The 21,626-nt window shown below is 43.0% G+C and overlaps 2 protein-coding genes across 8 annotated transcripts in view; one reads left to right on the top strand and one right to left on the bottom strand.

Annotated features, from left to right (window-relative positions):
- The window catches only part of ARL13B (ARF like GTPase 13B), a 669,439-nt gene that overhangs the window by 353,442 nt on the left and 294,371 nt on the right, over window positions 1-21,626 (top strand). The window lies entirely within an intron of this gene.
- The window catches only part of STX19 (syntaxin 19), a 62,357-nt gene continuing 47,151 nt past the window's right edge, over window positions 6,421-21,626 (bottom strand). For all 4 annotated transcript variants that reach the window (XM_078657713.1, XM_078657712.1, XM_078657715.1 and 1 more), the window contains exon 3: window positions 6,421-7,462. In XM_078657713.1, the coding sequence (XP_078513839.1) occupies window positions 6,530-7,411 (882 nt within the window). In that variant the 5' untranslated portion in view covers window positions 7,412-7,462 and the 3' untranslated portion in view covers window positions 6,421-6,529. The remainder of the gene's footprint in view (window positions 7,463-21,626) is intronic.

Raw genomic sequence — 21,626 nt, 5'->3', positions numbered from 1 at the left:
TTTATATTGAAATTTTTTTCCACAAATACATACAACAAATTAAAAGATTGCTACTGTAACATTATACCAACAACTTTACTATAAAAAACATATTTTAAAAAAACATTTGTCATAGGAACGAAAAAGTGTCGACGCGGCGTTTCGGTGCTTCTTAATTCTGCACCTTCTTCAAGGACTCGTTCACAGTTCAATTAATAATCTAAAAAACATATATTGATACATAACGTTAGGCCCATGTTGTCGTACATATTGCACATTGATAGTCATAACATTTTTACATCTATCCTTATATTTGGTAACTATGAACACCAAAACCACTGCCCTCCAATTCCTGAGCATTCCAATTGTTGGAGAATAACAGGGGTGGGGCAATGGACAAGTTCTATAGGGGGTCTAGTTCTTGTTTCATAGACACCTCATGTTCTACTACTTGGTGATTACTAGTAGAAAGATTGACAGACTAGGTTATCCTTTTACTCTTAACCTCATCTTTGTATTATTTAACTTACCCAGGTTCAGTTATCCTGGTTATATTTCTTAAATTGTCGCTGAGCACGTTTTTCATACGCTCACTCTGTTCATCCTTTTTTTCTTCTGAAAGGAATTATGCCATATTTCATATCAGATCAACAAGTATACGTCTAGATTTTGCTTCTCAGTTATAGGATTTTATATACATTTTTACCTTGTGCAAGCACCCTTGATGGGGCGTCGCTTGATTTAAGAGAAATAGGGGACACGCTTCAGTCCTGTTAGAGGGATGTATTTAAGTTACAACGTTAGTTCTCTGGTAGGTAAACTACAGCGTTTAATCATTTTTGACTATAGTGCCTATTTGTAGCATTCTGAGTGCTGAGTTATTCTAAGGGCAAAATTCCATATCTTACCGAGCTACCTTCTGCTGCTTCTGTCAACCAGTTGCTCTACGAGGTAATTTTAATCTTATTATTGCTCTTACTAAGTTCGGATTCCTCTTGGTGGGGCTTTTTTAACACATTAGCGGTCCACTCTAAGTAGGGAAGTGCCATGATATGTCATTTCCCTACTTAGAGTGGACCGCTAATGTGTTAAAAAAGCCCCACCAAGAGGAATCCGTGAAGAGAAGGAAACAAACACTAGCCATTTCGCTCTAACCATACAGGTAATAATTTCCGCCTAAAAAATGTATTGAGTTTCATATCAAACTTAGTAAGAGCAATAATAAGATTAAAATTACCTCGTAGAGCAACTGGTTGACAGAAGCAGCAGAAGGTAGCTCCCAGAGGCGTCCTCCTAACCCCATAGAAAATCGAGAAAAGGAGGATCGGTAAGATATGGAATTTTGCCCTTAGAATAACTCAGCACTCAGAATGCTACAAATAGGCACTATAGTCAAAAATGATTAAACGCTGTAGTTTACCTACCAGAGAACTAACGTTGTAACTTAAATACATCCCTCTAACAGGACTGAAGCGTGTCCCCTATTTCTCTTAAATCAAGCGACGCCCCATCAAGGGTGCTTGCACAAGGTAAAAATGTATATAAAATCCTATAACTGAGAAGCAAAATCTAGACGTATACTTGTTGATCTGATATGAAATATGGCATAATTCCTTTCAGAAGAAAAAAAGGATGAACAGAGTGAGCGTATGAAAAACGTGCTCAGCGACAATTTAAGAAATATAACCAGGATAACTGAACCTGGGTAAGTTAAATAATACAAAGATGAGGTTAAGAGTAAAAGGATAACCTAGTCTGTCAATCTTTCTACTAGTAATCACCAAGTAGTAGAACATGAGGTGTCTATGAAACAAGAACTAGACCCCCTATAGAACTTGTCCATTGCCCCACCCCTGTTATTCTCCAACAATTGGAATGCTCAGGAATTGGAGGGCAGTGGTTTTGGTGTTCATAGTTACCAAATATAAGGATAGATGTAAAAATGTTATGACTATCAATGTGCAATATGTACGACAACATGGGCCTAACGTTATGTATCAATATATGTTTTTTAGATTATTAATTGAACTGTGAACGAGTCCTTGAAGAAGGTGCAGAATTAAGAAGCACCGAAACGCCGCGTCGACACTTTTTCGTTCCTATGACAAATGTTTTTTTAAAATATGTTTTTTATAGTAAAGTTGTTGGTATAATGTTACAGTAGCAATCTTTTAATTTGTTGTATGTATTTGTGGAAAAAATTTTCAATATAAATTGGACATCTACTCTGTACATGTCACCAATTATTTTTAATCTGTTTTGAAATAAATGAATGATCAATATTTTTATACAAACCACGACTGTTTCATGTCATCGTTGATACTTTTAGGCACCATATGCATGAAGTTGTAAATTTGGTAACTGATGTAACACTGCAACCGCTTGCGCCGTTATTTAATGTCCCCGGGAAAAGTATAAGAATATGACTTGACCCATAGTGAACCCAGGAAGAGGTACTCTGTTTGTTTATAGATTGTAGATGGTGCATACTTTCTCTTGTAAATATGTTGCTAGAGAATTGCAGAGTTTCTGAGTGGCGATGATAGGGGGTGTTGATCCCTGCCCCGCAAGTTTAGATTCCACTTCGTATAGTTGTTTTGCGGAATTTTTTGCAGAGTTGATTTGGTTAAAGTAAAAATTACGTTTAGCTGTGATTAAGAGGCGTTTGTAGATGACAAGGGATTGCTTATAGATAACTTTCTTGGAGGGATCATAGTTTAAGCGCCAGCTACTTTCTAGGTTTCAACACTTTTGCTTTTCGCACCTAAGGGACTAATTGAACCATGGCGCAGAAGGCGTGCTTCTGTTACTGGATCTGCGTTTGATGGGTACCGCCTTAGTGACTGCATCTTTTATCCAGCTAGTATATGAAATAGCTGCTGGTCAGGGTTGTTAGGGGCAAGGTCAGGTTGATAAATCTGAGGTCTGTCCCCCTTAACCTTATCTGGACCAAAGAGGTCCTATGCTACTCGGGCGTAGCGTGGCAACCCAACTTTCTTAAATATTTATGCCTCGGATTCAATGATAACCTCACTAAATCTATCCGACATAACGAGTCCTTAGTACTTCAAAAGGTTGAACAATCCCTAGACGGATGGTCCCAAAAACTTGAATCCATAAAAATGGTTAGCACTCTGATTGTTAATTATTTACGAAGCATGTCCCCCATCCACTGCTGAGAATAATTTTTCCACAGTATAGACCGCTTTCTCAACAAATTCATTTGGAACTCCAAAAAAATCTTGTCTTCCTAAGCATCTAGGCAGAGCAAATCTTGCTGATTTCAAGAAGTACCACCTAGCAATCTTGACCGCCCAAGGTGCAAAATGGCTAGACTGGATCCCTCACTTCGCACCCCATTGGCCGTCCTTACAACAACTACTTGCTGACTACCTATCACTGATATCTCTTCTAACCCTCTCCAAAGACCACCACGAATTTTAATAATCTGATTTTGAAATGCACTAGAAACTCCTTACTATATTTCGCCTCCCGACCTTGAGTCACACTTCCTACAAACCTCTATCTGGTTTAATAAAGATATCAAATGCGATCCCATCGTATACATAGGAAGTTCATGGAGGTCGAAAGGAATCTCTACAGTGGAGGACTTTGGCTCCAGACTAGACCCTCTATCATTTTACGATATTAGACATAAATATGACATTGCTTATTCTGACTTTTACGACTTCCTTAAACTCCAAGTAGCCATCTCCAAACACAAAGCCTTTCCTTTTAAAGGAGCCTTGTTACCAGATTTTCGATCATTATTCAAGAAAAGTGGACATGTGGGCTCCAAGATATGTGCCAAACTCAAACCACCAACTGTCTCGCTATGTAGCGCTACTCAAAAGTAGTGGTGCACTGACTGGTCCGAAGACTGATTTCCTAACCTGTCAGGTATTGAATGGACAAAACTGTGGGTTTCCACATTTACAAAGGAAATAACATCAAAACTTGCACTCACCAAACTACATATTCTTCAGAAAACTTTATGGACTCTGCACCGCTTGGCCACACTAGGGCTCATTCAAAAAGATATCTGCTGGAGTTGTAAATCAGAAAATGTGGATCTCTGCTACATGTTGTATGAACTCCCCCTGCCACACAATTTCTAGACTAAGGTTCACAACACTATAAATGGCATTTTCAACACCAATATCCCTTGGAACTTTTTGTTTTCCTTCTGTAGCGTCTTTAACCGCCCACTCATGACTGCACTACATCGAGATAATTTACATCTAATTGATCTCATGTTCACTGTAGCCCATAAAACCATCCTCTCCTTTTGAAAATCGCTGGGGAATGCCTCTAACAACGCATGGTGGGAATGGCTGATATACATTGGAGGTGCACATTCCATTCTATCTACCCTATATCCCTGGTTCTCGGCTAATAAGGTTCTCTGTGGAACAGCCTAGATTGATATCTTGAACTGATCTAATTGGAGATTTTCTTTGTTACTCTCACTATTGCCACTTTGCACTCAGACTAACATGTCTTTTAGTGTAGGCTCAATCACTCACTCTACCAGGAGTTGTCAGGTTCTTTACATCCGCTACTTGTGAACTATGACCTTCTTTCTTTTCTCTCCCTTCACCTGTCTCTGTCTCCCCCCTCCTCTTCTCTCTTGATACTTTCCCACCATACGGTTGAGCACTGCAGACTTTGATATCTTATTCTAATTTGTTGCCTGCTTCTGTGCCTTTCTACTCGATGTCCGTGACTCCTATACTATCGCAATGCTTTCAGTGCAGCCAATTTGTGTATGTTTGCCAACCGCCTACTTTGTTCTAAAACACTCATAAAAACTTTTGAAATTAGAAAAAAAAAAAATATATTATTGCTGATTTACATGTCACAATCAATTTGGAAGACAATCCACTTTGAGTTTTAATTGCTATGGCTTGCGCTGTATGGCATTGTTTTCCATGTAGGTTCTGAAAATGTTTTAAATTTGTCCTCTTCCTATATGGGGCCATGTTGGCCGTACCATACCACATAGAAATATACATGGAATATGCCTGTAATGACTACATCTGCCCTACAATATTTTATCCGATTATGACAACGTGGAGCAGACCTGCTTTGTTCTTAGACTTGCTAAAACGGCTCGAGGCACCCTCCTCTCCTTGAAGTCCTAACAAATGACTTTTTCAGCTTGGTAATTTAAGTTTTTACCACATGCCATCAAGTTTAAATGATGCCTTCGAACTCATTTACTTCCGTTGGCTTCGATTTTTTGAAAATCCAGAAACATTTCCGTGTACCGTTGTTGCAAGTGGGCATTGTTCTTTATTGTGAAGCCATATTGGGTTGTTAGGTCTGTTACAGTTGTGGACTTCCTAACACTGAAGTTTTTGTTTCGCCGTTTCAGTCCTGAGTCTGCCTGGGGTGTCATTTTAAAGGAAAAGGTTGCATTTAATATCCAAATACAGTGAGCCTGATTCACAAAGCCCTGTCAACAAAAGTCCGGTATTTACCCTCCTGTGTTTGGAATAGATTTGTTAAAATGTGGCTTGTTGCGATTCCAAGAGAATGCCAAAGGATACTCCTAGAAACTTGACTGTCCTAGATTTTGACGAGTAATCTTGTGGAAATGTACTCTTTCATATTTAACTTTATTTTTTTCTCCATACCTAAAATATTTTTCGTTCATCTATCCCTCCCCCCCCCCCCCCGGAAATATGAGGAAGTTAGCTGCTATTTGCTGGACATAAAATCTACTTTTTACTTCTTTTATCAGGGCTAGTTTTATGTGTTCTGCCAGGATGGGAAAGTACCTGCAAGGATGGTTGTACATGTCAACCAACCTGCATGTTTGTGAGTTTACTTTGCATTTAGCATGCCACCTCGCCCCCCCCATGGGATCAAATGTGAACATTTTTAATTACAAATTACTTTTTTTGTCCACCTAAATTGCACAGAGTCAATTTGGACAAAAAGATGACTTTCCTTTTTAAGTAAAATTTCATTAAGTTGATTCATTAGGAAATTGTAGAATTGATTTAAGAGTTATATGGTGTTTTTGATATCGTGATTTTTCTTCACCTTGAGCCTATATAAAAATTTGTATAGCTCAGGAGAATAAATAATTGATTTGATGCAACTAAAATTACTGTGATACTTATTTTGTGATCTCGCAGGCTGTCGTTTTTAAATTTCAGACTCAATTTCCAGTTTGTCATCAGCATGTAGTTATGGTGCAGTGAAATCGTCATTGTGCACCCTGGCCCTTTTGCATACGTAGTTTAGTAACTTACTTACTCATAGACCAGTATTAAGGCCATATTTTTTGATGCGTCAGCTGCTTTCTTCTATAGCAAGAATTAAAAGACCATTCTTCTTTTTGTTCCGGCTTATCTGCGATGGAGAAAGATAATCCTCACAAACCTCATAAATATGTGTTGGGATATGGAAAATATTACTGTAAAGGAAAGATTGTGCTAACATGCCTGTTTATTTAACCTTTTATATGTCCATGGCTTTACATGTATTCTAGACACTATGAGGAATAATTATTGGTGCACTGGTTTGAGCTAGAATCCTCTCAGTCACAACATGGACAACAGCAGCAGCAAAGCACCCTGCAGGGATGCTTTTTCTTGTATTTAACAGCTAACTTAATTTGCTCTGTAGTTTTATGGACATAGTCTTCTGTATTTGCCGTGTTCATTTCAATGTTATTGATTACTTCTCCCTGTTCCTCCACCATCAGAGAAATTTGGAGAAAAAGGTCCCGTAATTCCTTCATTTGAGTTTCCAAGTTGAGAAGTTCCTTTTGTCTCTGCTCAATTGCAGAGAGTTGCGTTCTTGTAATCTTTATATCCGTGAGCACGTTTTCATTGAAGACGTCCCATTTGCCTTGTTCCACCATTTTTTCCAGTTCTTCCTCTGACACTTCCTTTCCGGCAACCTCAAGCTGCCGGACAATGAACTTCTTACACGCATCTTGCTTGGTTGCAATTGTGTTGTTGTACAGAAACATGGTCTTCTGAAAATGCCTGAACAAGGCAGCATGCTGGGACCGAAGTATCCTCGCGAGACCAGAGGAGGCCCCGTTCTCTCCTTCGGTCTTTTTTGCCCGTTTACTTAAAGCATCTAGGCGCCGGTTGATATTTTCGGCTTGAACCTTTATTTCTCTGGTAATGTTGCTCTCCGTTTTCATAACACTAAATCTTCTCATTGAAGACACTAGAGTTCTTTGCTGCTCACCGAATAGCTCGATTTCTTGTTCCAAACGATTAATGTCCTCTCGTAGTTTATGAATTTCATGCATGTAGCTCTCAACAACTGGCTCTTTTTCAAATACAATTGCATGCTGTTGGAACTCAGTTTCAACCTCTTCATTTGTACTGGGCTCATTTTCAATCTCTCCGGATGCTTCCAATTCCTTAGCCCGGAGCTTAAGTTCTTGCAGGCGATCTTTCATGTTTCCACGTCAGAGGGAACAGAAAGCAATGTTGAATTTTCTTTTTCAAACCTAGGAGAACACAAAATATTACTAATTAATTTCAAATAAAATGCAATCATTTGTAACATCTGTAATTAATGTAATAGCTGGGCCACATTGATTTTGAGACTCACATCAATGCTGTTTAAAAATAGTGTCCCACTTTTAATAATGTATATTTAGAAATACTGTACATTGCATTGGTTGGTATGCTTATCAGTGTTCTGTTCTTTAGATTAGGAAGTTCATTGTTTGAAAACACAAACAGTACGTTTCTAAGTGTGGATCTGTGTATAAATTCCACAGTGGCATTTTCCTGTGTTTTTATGGTTCAGCTGCACCTCAAATTAAAAAGGCATTTTTGTTTTGCATGCAGTTTAACCATTAGCAGATCTGCACCGAATTTTACATTCGCTTAGCGTATGCAGCGAAGGTCATGCCTACCAGTTTTTGTACAGTCTATGCAGGACAAAAAGTTAAATAAAGTGGGGTATTGGGTGTCAGAATAGATGCTTTTTTTCCATTTTAGGTCTAACAGGAAATTTTGCTTGGAGCTCGGCAAAAATCGCTGAACTAACTTAGACCAAACCAGAAACGGAAGTCAAACCTGGCTTGGAAAACATAAATCCATTTATAAGTTTTTAAGATTTAACCATTTGAAAGAGGTGACAGGTGGGTTTGAAAGTGTTAACACTTTTTTTTACATACTTTAGCTGTTTAGAAATGCCTGTGTGACATACCATATCTGACAAATTTCACTTGCTTTCTAATTTTGCATTTACTGAAGCACAAATAACCTTAAACTGTTTTTTTCCAATTAAAATATAAACAATTCTGTGTAGAGTGATTACCCGAATCAGGATATTTGCGATACAGTATTCTAGTTCTTGACTGATGCCTTCGTTTTCCTGCCTGGAGGGCTAGGTTTGATGACGTTCTTCATGAATTTATCAGTTACTTGACTCATTCCTGAAAACTTGACCTCTTAACAAAATTATAGCCTGTCAGAGTCTCGGTATCGGTTTCGTTACTGCGGGCAGTCCAATTAGTCAGGCCTTTAAGTAGTGAGGGATAGGAATGTAAAAATGTGTACGCGCCAGCTACTGTTGGCAATAATGTGTTTTGTTGTCTAAATGAAAAACACCTGTTTCCGAAGCTAGGCAGACTGCACTTTCGGTGGATAGTTATCACTTTCGACATGGTGATGCGACAATGACACCACGTGCAGCTTAAATAGATATAAACTTGCTCACCTTAAACTAACTCACTGCCGTCGCTTTAGACATGCCAAGCACAGGGAGGCAATGTGATGCAAGCCAATTTTGTCATGCTCTCCTCCAAAAAATGAAGCATTGAGCCAGCAGTCGACTGTCACCCTAACGGACACACCTGTTATATGGAGTCACCGATTGGAGAGGATTTTGGGAGGATTGCGCATTGCCAACTCACGTAATTAAAATTTGAAACCTCAGCTTGGCATGGTTGGATACAGTGGTACGGAATGAATCTGTCCTAATGTGGTGGAGTAGGTGTAAATCTGGACTGGAACTTCACGACTCACTCTCCCTTAATCACCACAGCACTCATTCATGCATGTTCCACAGATAACAAGGGCAGAAAGAAACCTAGACCAAGCTGTAGATACCTGGCTTCACTGTAGCTATGTAGGTGACCAGCTACAAGTTGACCTTTCTAGGATACAATAGATACAGTATCTCGGACTGCCTCCTAATGAGGAAAGTCCCTGCAAACCCTAACACGGATGCTCTTTCTTTGGAACACCGCTGGAAACGTGAATATGGAAGGCCGCTTTCTACCTTGCATGCCCCACTCCCATTGCCTGTTTGTCTGAAAGCCTTATCATACTTCAGAGCATCAAACTGTGTGAGGATGCTTTATACTTGGATCAAGGGACAGACATCCCCCACCATGCTACTGTGCTGTCCATCTTCAAGGAGACCCTTGTCAATAATGCTGGTGCTATTAAGATGGCATCCCCTTTGCTCCTCCCGATCACAAGTGATTCTTATGGAATAATGTTATGGTGCCAGTACTGGCCCTCCCTAGGTTTATGTGCTCATGTCTTTAAGCATATTCGCCCTCTGCGTAAATATGCTGTAGTTGAGGGGAGTCTTTCTTGCCTCAATAGCCTTTTTGTTTTCGTGGCACAAACTTCACAGACCATAGCACAACCTTGTTTTATATATCTACAAGCAGGGGTCTCCTGTTCAGATAAATATTGTTATTTGATGAAGAGTATTTAAAACTGGACTGTAACTCTTTGCATGACTAGCCAATTTAAGTTTACAATATTCAAGTGGGCTACTTAAACACATTTGCATACACTCCATGTGAGTGCGAGATAAAAGCTGCCCTTTACCTCCTGTCCTGGTATGGGGGACAGAGGCGATTAGAAATGTTTGCATCTAGGTGCAAAGGTAAGTGTTCTTTTCGCCTTTTGGATTAGTAGACTTATCTGCTCCTGGAGATCGCATTTTTTCTTGCATTGTTGGCGTTCTGCCTTTTGATCCAGTCTTTCGCCTCCTGAATGTATGGTAATCTCCTGTCTTGGAAGGGATGCATTGGTCTTAAATTAGCTGAGGCTGAGCTTAGCTTTTTATCGCTTCCTACCCATCCCCTGATTCTCCAGGTAGTTTTCAAATTAAGACAGACACCCAGTTGTCCTGTATTCCTGGTGACCCTTCTGTCAAACTGGTCATTATTCTCCATATGCTCCTTCTGGTGATGAAGGTTTATTCCTTTCTGATGACGACGACCTGTTTGTTCTGAAGGCTTTCAGGTCAAAGTGCACTGGAGCTCACAACAAGTGTCAGAGACTAAGATTGTGTGGTTGGGAAGGACATCACCCTAATCTCTTATATATTGGACAATACGTTTTTATTTGTCTCCCACTTTGTTAGATTGGGGTTATGCAGGCCTTACCTCACATTAGTTGGACTTAGGATAACTCTGGTAGTGTTTTTATTTTCTTAAACCAGGTAAGATGCTGTGGTTAAGCATTTACATCCACAACCTTTCAAATGTGTTCAGTCCAGTTTGGAGGCTGCACCGTATTAGAGGAACTTGATTTGGTTCTTTTAGTTTCAGGTTTTATTCCTTATCTGTTTGAAACATTAGTCAGTAAATTTTAAAGCTGTGTGTCTGGCTGCACATAGCTTCTCCCTAGAGTCAGAGGGCTTTAAACCCGTCTCTACGGTAAAGTCCAAGCTGTTTTTCATCAGAATAAAACTGTTCTTAGTAAACATTATTTCTCCTTCGGGTTCTGTCAGATTAGCATGCAAATTAGCATGAAGTGTTCTTTGTTTTTAACTTATCTATCCTCCAATGTGACGCTGCATTGCCTTAAAGTTTACCTGAAATTACTATATTTAATACATCCTTGTTCTTCAGATATGTTACTCCTGGCAACTAGGTTTGCCCGACTACAGTTGCTCACTTATTGATCTTTTGCATCACCGATTCCTACAAGGCTTCTAGCCTCCTTCTCCTCCTCCATACAACCTGCAGTTAAAGGTGAACACTGCCTTCCCTTGGAAGTTGCCTTCGAGGCAGTGTCGGGGATATGCAACATGCTTTCTGTGCACATTACACCACAGGTGTTAGATTGTGAGCTGATGCACACTATATGCACATCTACCCTACGCAAGCGCCATCCATGTCCACATGGACGGAGTGAAAGACACAGTCAGGGCGACTGACAGACCAATTTAATAAGCAGGAGAGGCCTGTAGGCAACTCTCCCTGGCATGCAACAAGTAAAAATAAGCCTCTCCTGTCACTACAATCTGTTGCTGTCACCACTGTCAGGCTTCTATAGTTGTGACCCTGCCGGGAGTCCTGTTCATGGCAAGCCCCTCTGGACTACAGAGCCCACTCTGGGTCACATTCTGTGTAAGTGTGCTTGGAACGCACACACATGAATATCGTCATTGCTGTGACCAAAAACTGAAAACCATCAGACTTGACATGGGAAACAAAGGGTATGGATGCATGCTGTCCGGTGCAGTATAGGGGTACCTTAACAACCCAACAAGATGTTCTCACGTTTATGCTGATGATGCCTGGAAACTGTCCCTTATTTGATGGGACAGCTACTATAGTCTGCTGTGTAGTTAATGCTTCACGTTCTGTGAAATGCTCAGAGCCATGCTCAGCGGCATTAAAATAGCTTGTAACAAGGAATGCGGTCTCTGCTGCGTTCCTCAGTCATGGACTCATCGGGGAGAGGTTAAACACCACAATCATAGCTGATCATTGTGTCGTGTACTAACAGTATTGCCTTCAAGCAAATAGTGGCATTTGACTATTTCGACTGCTCTTTCCTAGAAACATTAAACGTGTCCTTATTTTTTCTTTGTTAACCAAAACGTCAGGACCAGGTATTAGCGTGGAGGAGAATTTCTGTACGAGTGGTTTCCTATTTTTGAACCCGTGCCAAATTACCACCGCATCATCTCTAGTTTAGTATTGGGAACTGGAATATCTGCTTCTCAGCTACACAGATTGTGACTCGAGATGAGGTCATGTACGTTTTGATAGTAGAGGAATTTCCATTACAGAACCCCCGCTCCACATTTGCATATTTCTGCAACTCACGGTCTCTTGAATTTTGCACGATTAAGGCCCTTGAAAAATGAGTGCTTGGCAACTAGAAAATGCCTTAAACAACCCTGTGGAGTTTGAGCTTAAAAACTGAAACAGGGGGTGTTGAGCTGGATTGAGGCAAGAATAATAGAGCCTCTGTTGACTGTTACCTGTCAGACTAGAAGCAGACGTTCACTATTTTGCCAGGTGCCCTGACATCTACAAGTGGGAGGGAAAACAGTATGAAGGAATCCTGCTCTGTTTTGCCCCTTATTTTACTCTTAGCTTATGAAACTCTTTAAATGGAGTTAGAAAGAGCACCCCACCGCCTTCCCTCCTTTCCTGCATACCTGAATGTGGAGTGATAAATGACAGCTCGTAACTACCTATGTTCTACACCCAATGAGGAACCTATGATCAGCATGTTCATGCCCTGGATATGTCTACCACCGTCAGTGCTGAGACTATCTTGATCCCTAGTTTTTATGTGGCACAGTGCACAGTTATGTCTGGTAGGTGAATTGCTTGAGAGGGTAGTTTTCTGGTCCCAGATAGGCCTTTTATAATCTGTAGATTGAGGGTTCTTCTGTGGCATGGTGAGGGGGGCCCCTAGGCGACCGGTGCACTTCCATCGTAATGGGATGTCCTACCTCCTTAGTTCAGCCTTCACTCTAACTGAATGTATGAAGCTTGTATTAATACATGGTGGACTTTGGGGTGCTCTGCCTGAACTGGTATGCTTCAGATGTTGTGGAGGGCCAGGATCATCTTTTTTTCCATTGGACTGTTCCCTTTAAGAGACTTGAGGAGCTCATACAACATTAATACCACGACTCGTTGACCAGGAATCCTGACATGGGACATGGAGTTCGTAGCCATTTCGCTGTAGCATCCTATGAAATGTGCCCATCTGACCTGTGTTCTACAGTTCTTCTTTGAAGGGGAGACTCTTATTAAAACCTGCTGGCTCCTGTGTCACTGTCACCGCCCGCCCCTTGCACTACTGGACATTGGCTGTCAGGAGCACCATGTGCACCACCTGGCACCATTGACCTCCCATTGTGGTGCATCCTCCATAGACCTTAAGACCCAGTAACGTGAGGCTTTATAGGGCAACTTCACGTATGCTGGTTTCCCCACCACTGTTGGTGACTCCAATAGATTTAGCTGCTCTGGATCCCAAATGCTGGCATGCAGGATCCTTCCATCTTGTTGTGATGCCTTTGACTGCTGGTCCAGTGGATGCAACCGGAGTGCTAGTGACCTAGGCAGGGAATAGGAGGTCTTGATTGTGCCAGGGCATACATAGGATATGTAGGTCTCTCTATACTGTACAGTTTTCCATGTCCATCCTGCATGTGCTTGCTGAGCCTCAGGCAACTGCAGGATCTCCTCAACCACCTAGGCTAGCCCAGAGGGTTCTTACCAGCAACTGGTGGTACATGAAAAAACTAAAGGTGATGGGAGGAATGCTTGCAATTTGTCTAACCAGTGGCAATCACTCATGGTAGCATCTCAACCCATCGTTCTTATGCTCACCATGTCACCTCAGTTTGGACCCAGCCATATACACAGCAGTCATGACCCTGCTCCTCATGGGAACAGTCCAGCCCGAACTTCAGGGCCAGGTCCTTCTGAACCATAACACAATAACCCCGTACCAGTTTTGCCCTAGTTATGGGCCAATCAGCCGGGTACAGTTGATTCCAGTGACACAGTGAGCATGGACACACACATGGGCATACCCATGCCTCTTAGAGCGGTACATGAACTGGACTGGACTAGATATCCCACGCCCACGCTTTGCTTTCAAGAGAACAACAAACCTTAAGGACACACTCATCCACACCCGACCAAAAAAGATGAGCACCCTCCCTCAGAACACTCTATGGGGATTACCACCAGTTGTAGGGCATTTTCGATGTGGCAATTGTGTCGTCTGTCCCCAGTCTATACAAGGAAAGGTCATCACACTGTCGGACACTTTCACATGGCACCTCAACAAGCATACGAACTGTAATAGTTGCAGATGCATCTATATGCTGACCTGCCCTTGCGGTCTAAAGTATATTGGAATGACGATGCGCACTGTCAAAGTACGCATAATGGAACACAACAGCAACATCCGCTGCGCCAAGACACATACACGCCTGTATGAACACTGTAAACAGCAGGGCCATACTGCCGAAAACATGCAGTGGGTCATGTTGGAATGGCACCCTTCCATCAGTCAGCAAGCGTTACACAAAATTGAACAGAGATGGGTGCATCGTTTACAATTAGACACCCGTGGACTGAATGATTCCGTCCCCTGGAATTTGTTAATCAGATAATTCGAGTAGCAGGCGCCTCAGCTTGAAGGCAGTGCAGAGCACATTACTTGACCATGAGCATATAGTATCATTAGCCCAGTAGCAATGATGGGTTCCTCCTCCCCCCTCCCCCCTCCTCTTTCTCTATCCCCCCTCCTTCCCTGCCCCTCGTATTTGAAAAAAAATTTCCTCCCACTTTCTCCCGTTCCCCCCTTTCACCTTCCCCGCCTCCACTTCCATCCGCCCCCCCCCTTTTTTTTTTCTCCCTCTAATTTAGTCATACTTGAGAACCCAACCCCTTCCAATATGGCGCGTCCTTTGGACATTACATCCCAGAGACATCTTCTCTGTTAATTAACTTCCTCGCTCGAGGCACCTGATTGGCTGCGTCAAACGACGTCCCCCGGGACACACCCGACCCGGACGTAACCTATTTGTTGTTTTGTTTTTAATGGCTGCGGGTTTCTCCAAGCGGCACCAGCTGCTCTTAGTGCCGGACCACGGCGCACGCGGGTGGAGGTTCCAAGACGCTTTAGCCTCGTGCTGACCGGGTAAGCCAGTTTTTGGTACCATTTAACACACATCCCTCCCTCCTTCTCCCCCGGATCGGCTAGCGATGTTGGTCTTGGGTCGCGGCTTGCCACCATTCCGTGGTGACTAGAGACTGCCCTCACTCAGGCTAGTGGCGCCGGTGCGACCAGCGCGTTGCGTTCACGCCTCCTACTGAGCGTACTTCCAGCCCCCTGGGGTGCCTCGCTACCACACCGAGAGGCACAGTTAGGGGCGGACCTGACCTTAATATATCCCAATAATATATTATGATGGTATGGGGCTTAGTGGTCAGTGATGCCGGCCGGTACACGTAGCGGGAGTCCCGGCGCTGCAGCTTGCCTTGAGAGGTATGTCTATACTGCCATCTTATGGTCGTTAGGACGCGGCTCCGGATATATTGTTGGCCAAATCCACCCCACCTCTTGTGTATTGAATGGGTGATTAAAACCTACCTTGCTTCACTTAACAGGTATGTACCTAGAAGCACAGGTTACACACGAGCAGTCTGCGGGGCGCTTCCTTAAGGTCTGAGGGTAAGATCTTAGGTTTAAATTCCCAACATCTTTATCTTGACCCTCACCCCACCTTCGTCTATTTTGACGCAAATGTCTCCTCTTTTTCGTATAATTCACTCACTGAGTCTATCATAGGAATCAAAAGTAGACTACCATTTTCTAGTTAACCACAAGGTGTTGACACACCTGTTTTTGTAACAATGTTATGGGCATCTTTAGTCTCTCTCTCTCTCACGGTCATACTAAAAGATCAGGTTAGACGAATTTCTACTGCTTGGTTGATGAGGTTTTTACAGTATGGCATGCTGTTACACAATAACCAGCATGTGCTTCTCTGTATATAACGCACACCTGTCTTTTGTTTTTTCCTCCAGGGTTGAATTCCGCGCAGGACCACTGGCCTGCCCTGGTTCCTTACCCCTCAGGTTGTATACTGCATACACTGTAACGCCCAATTTGGGCACTTTACTAGTTTATAAGCACGATTAGGTCCTGAAGAATTGCCTATAGGGCATGAAACATGTTGACCACATGCGAGGGTTGAACGAGGCCAAAATACATTCTCGGTACCCCTCCTTCACTATTTTTTTAAGGCAGTTAGCCACACGAATAAAGTCTTCCTAGTGGACTCAACTAACCTTTTTTAATACACTTCCTCACGCTCACTACTTTAATTTTCTAGGTCCCTCATACGCACTCAACCACGGCAAGGAACAAAAGAACTCCATAAAAGTGTAGCACCTTGTGCTACCCGTCAGGCATTGCAGCGCCGGCTTGACGTAGGAGCAGGAAGCCGGTGATGAGGCAAGACAACTACCTTGCGGGATGAAAATACAATCATCCAGCTATTCAGTTGTATGAGGTTTCCTAGTTCCGACAAGGGATCCCCGTGGTTCCCTGATTATTGTTTACACGTCTTTCCTTTGAGAGAGAGACTGCTATGCCACACTAACACGACTTCTTGGGGAACTCTGTACATTAATTGTTTATACGGTACATGAAACACACAAAAGGCCAAGTTGATTATAGCATGCTTGCTCAATTGTAAAGACCATGATTGAATCTTGCTCCTTGAGGCATGACAAACCCGCTATATAAAACTTTATAAATAAATATAAATAAATAATCAATAAATATTCTCCTTGACTATTTTCAAGCTTTTCAACAACAACACATGTTGTTCATTAAAGTAAAAAATAAATAGCATAGACCGGCACTGAAGAACATGCTTTTCTCAGCTAAATTGAAGGTATTTGTGAATAACAAAACATACTAATTTACTAAATGCTACACTGGACTAGGCTGAAGAAAAGGCTTTTACTAATGATAGATGAAACAGGACTGGCTTTGGGTCCCATACCTCTGGTCACACCAGATACACCCTAAAAGGCATCAGAGGCAAACCAGGAAACTGATGGAAGTAGAGCGGTCTTATATTGACCCCATGGCAAATGCCCTTTGTTTGGAAGGCCTTCATTCCATTTATATGATTGTAATGGTCAGGTCAATTGACCTGGGATGGAGTGACAACATACAGTTTGTGCTGTCATTTGGTAACCTGGATCTCTTGCGCTACAGGTAATGTTGACTGCCCTTTAAGTTCATGACTGAGTAAGCCATAACAAGGGGTGATAAGTAAGAGGTTGATTCTATCCTGTCCCTTTTAGTTTATTCCTAAAGTGGTTCACCTATGCAGTTTCTCTGGGTCCCCAACTGAAGCATCCTGGCACGTAGTGGAGTGGATCAGCTCACTATTTAGTGTTTTTGTTAGGGGCAAAAAAAATCGAATTCGGTCTCTGGGTGTGGTCTATTTTTATGGTTACTGAGTTTTTGTGTTGGTTGTCTATGTCCCCCATTCAGTTGCTGAATTCCTCTACTTGGAGTGCGATTCCCAAGCAGTGTCTTTTTAGACTCTTTGGGTGGCACCTTTTGCAGGCAGCAGTGAATATGTTGTGCCTCTGTCCTAATTCAATGTTACAGACCTTCAAGATTTCTGTGTGAAGAGACTGATGGAGGATTTGGGAACTTTTCCCGACCCACATGCTTAAGTCCGAGTCCCACAAAGATACTTATTTCGCTGTCCAGCAGGAAACACACATGATGAGTAATAAGGTTGCTGAGCGGAAAAGTGGTTCAGGGGTGAAATGTATTCCCTTTCCTACTCTTCATACACCAGGGCTGTATTGATCTTGGTCAAACCTGGGTTCCAATTTGTGAGCGCATCTGTACTCATTGACACTGGGGTAAATAGATGTTAGTGAGTGGGTGACTGTTGATTCTTTTTATGTAATTACATGCCCTCAAGCACACAGCCCCATACCCTCGACTGAATGTTGACTTTAAATACTTTGCGAGAAGCCAAGTTCCTGGATTAGGTTGATTTTGATGTATATGATATTTGTTTTTAAGTACAGCCCTCGCAGATAAAGAGTGGGAAAGATTGCCGCCTAACCAGCAACGATTTTCTGTAGGGCTTATTTCATGTGCAATAAATGTGACTACTTTCAGCACACATACTTAACACTGACACATCTTCACTAAATATATAACATCACAATGTCGCCAGCAGATTTGTGTCAAGTTACTGTACTCATGCATATGGTCTCCGCATGTTCAGTACTTTTCCCGTTATATATGGGTCACAAGTATGGTGAAAGCATTAACTGATGTGAGGGAAGTATGCAGATTTGTTGACGTGGCTTTCAAATCCACATTTGTCCATAATATTTGAGGTTGGATGACAGATGTGTACCCAAGGGTAACTGCAGAATGTACTGGGGTAAGGGCCGTAGTTGGGATTCTGGCACCTGTGGACCCTACTTGATACTATACTACCTGAACTCTCGAAACGTTAAAACCACACACCTTCACAAACAGATATGAAAGCACGGCCCTCTGAGGAACCGGCTCACTTACATCCAAATGTTTGCTCTTAATGGGAATGTCAGGAACGGGGTGTAGTTTGGGTACACGGACTTATAACTCTCAAAGTACTCCTAATAACTTATTAACATGAGGTGATTTTTTTTAATGTGAGCTGTTAGTAGTGGGTTGAGCCCCAGTTGCTGAAGTTACAGAACCTAAAAGAACAAGCATTTACAATGCAACGGTTTCGCCTTTGGAAATGTTTGAGCTAGTGGCATTGTGAATGACAAACTTTTTATTTATGTGTTGGTTTTGAAAACAGATAAATAAATGGCATTGTCATTTACAATGGCAATAGCTTAATCTCTCGCAAATGCGATTTGTATTGCAACTATTATAGTTAGCATTTTGCACTACGATGAAAACTGGCTAGAGATAGATACAAAAAACAAGTCTTAGCTAGGAGGTAATACTCACCAGACAGAGACACCCGGCAAAAATGACTTCACTTAAACTATCATATGTACAGCACTAAACATTGCACATCCTTCATTGAATAACTGTTTGTTTACTGCACTAAAGATTGAAGATTACTCGTGTTATTTCTATAGTGCTCACATGCTTCAGAGCAAAGAGGACTTTAGGAAAAACACTTGTAAACCAATAATCATCGTAGGGGGAATTATACTCAGGCATTGTAGAATTACAGTTCGTTTTGGAGCATGTAAATGCTATAGACGGGAAATGGTTGAAGGTGCTGGTTCAGAATTTGTAGCTGTGGTTCTGTGCATTTGCAACGGGTGCATTTAGTCGCAAAGTTTCAAAGTAGAAGACATGGAATTCATTCCTAGCCTAATAAACTGATCAAATTGTGTGATCCTGTGTAAATCATGTTTTGCCACTATGCCCTATTTCACTTTCGAGTTTGTGTTTGGCAGGAAAATACATTTTTTTTAAAGGGGCCGGAGTGTGACACTAACTGCCCTAAAACATGCTTTTCTTGGTGTGATTATGAACAGATTTGCTACATAAAGCCTGACTTACACCACTACCTATCGGAAAACTTTACCCTTTCAGCCTACCTTCCCTCTTCTTTCAACTGTCTCCACTCTCCATGCCCCTTCGATTCATGGCCTCGTGCGGAGCTTCTCACCAGGGACCTGTAGGTACAGCGCCCTGAAGGCACACAGCTAGATCCCGTCGAATGTGACTAAAACATGTGCCGAAATGCACTAGCGTAAGGGGGGGGGGAGGAGAGGCTGGGTGAAATGAGAGGACACACGAAGAGCACACGTGGGAATCCGGTCTCCTGCACCAGGCAAAGCTGCAGAGGAGGCCGGAGGAAGGGGGTTATGGCTGCAGGTGTGGGTGCACTGGAAGGAAGGTGTGTGTGTGGGGAAGGGGGGGGGAGAAGAGTGATTACAGACCGCCCACCCCAAAATGTTGCCCTTAGAACAGAGGATTAATGTGAGCACAAGAGGGGCAGCGGCAGGAACGAGAGCACCGATAGGGGGCGGGAGATCACTAGAGGGGCCTGGGGGGGGGGGGGGGGGGGGTGGCCCGACTTTCACCAGAGGTAAAGAGCACAGAGAGTCAGGGAGGGGTGCATGGTGCAAGGAGGGGATGGGAGGGGGCAGGAGAGAGAGAGCTGGCTGCAAGGAGTGTGACACTAACTGCCCTAAAACATGCTTTTCTTGGTGTGATTATGAACAGATTTGCTACATAAAGCCTGACTTACACCACTAGCTATCGGAAAACTTTACCCTTTCAGCCTCCCTTCCCTCTTCTTTCAACTGTCTCCACACTCCATGCCCCTTCGATTCATGGCCTCGTGCGGAGCAGATGGTCTCAGTGACATTTTAAGGCATAATTAGAATAGGCAATTGTTGGGCATTTTATTTTCAGCGCAAATCCCCTTCTGGACAGTCTATGGCGTGTTTCAGCTCAGACGCCATCAGTAGAGGTAACCCTTAAAAAACACGAGAGGGAGGGCATGGGGTGGGGAGGGAGGGTCACTCATCCGCACAAAACGACAGCAAAAAAGAACCTTCTACACCTCAAAAACGCTTACCCTGAGAACTGGATGTGGTGGAAATAAGAAACTCGCCCAAGCCAAGGTCGCAACAGAGGAAACTGTGACACGAATAAAAACATATCAACATATATTTTATGTAGCACCGTAGGCTTTATATAAACGTTTTATTTTTAACGAACCAATGTTACTCATTGTTTTGACTTGCTTCGGGGTTTCCAGCTCATGGCTAGTTGCAGGTAGCAAACAGATTTCTGCAGCACGTACATTAACTCATCAACCTATCCTACGCTACACACTAAATTAAAAATGTAAAACAGGCAAAAAGCGCGACTTGTAGCCGTAGTGATAGTGCTTAAAGGAACCCTGACACCCGAGGAATACGGGGACGGGTAATAAGGGGGCTTACAAGGAGTTAAAGTCACCGAGAAAAAAAAATACCAGAGCGACGACTTTTGTATGTCCTCGACATATATTAATACCGGAAAGTGATATGGATTTCGAAAAAAAACATTAAAGGCAAGAGGGGAACAGCAAGTGGGAGATTCACGGAAACGCAGAAAAAAAGGTTTTGGGACACTTTCGTGTTGTTTAGACAGGAATTAAACCACAGTATGCGCAGCAATGCCATGCTTTAAATAAAGAGTAAATGTTGACCTGTGAAAGACGTGTACGCATGTGTGGATAAACTTTGTAAGCAGAACAGTTGTTCAGACACAGAATTCACGACTGCAGGCGAGTACTCAGGGGCACCACCTGCTTTATAATGTATATACGTTTTGCACACACTTGGGAACGACATGCCCAAGATCACAGAGCGTGCAAAGCGAAGCCGGGACATACAATCTGCTCTATACAGATTAAGCACCCGGTCCTTTCCCTGTCTTGTCTGTGGACGAGTCTTACCTTGTCACTCAGCCCCCTGGGCTCCTCTTCCCGGGGGATGGGGGAGAGGACGCGACCCCCCTGCGCCGACTCCCGGCGCTGCTCTGCATCCTCCGGAGGGTCGGTGGCCTCGGATGCCAGGGTCGGGAGCAGACCTACAGGCTTTGTCGTGCTCCGGCGAACCCGCAAGGGTGGGGGCCCGTCGTTCCCCCGCAGGCGGCTCGCGGTCTTCGGCAGTGTCCTGACCCAGGGGGGCCTACCTGCTGGTATGGGCTCCCCCCCTCCTCACTTTGGGCCTCCCCACCGGGGCCCCCAGGGCCCGCAGGGAGGCCACTATACTCTCCTTCCTCCGCTCACGGTCCAGCATCTCCCCCTATGCTCCCAAAAATGCAAAAACGAAACTTCAGCTGTTCGTTATGGATAAAAAA

Source organism: Lissotriton helveticus, chromosome 8 (assembly GCF_964261635.1).
Source record: "Lissotriton helveticus chromosome 8, aLisHel1.1, whole genome shotgun sequence".
NCBI classification, from domain to species: Eukaryota; Metazoa; Chordata; class Amphibia; order Caudata; family Salamandridae; genus Lissotriton; species Lissotriton helveticus.
The sequence above is the reverse complement of the archived record's forward strand: the minus strand, read 5'-3'. Positions and strand labels throughout refer to the sequence as shown.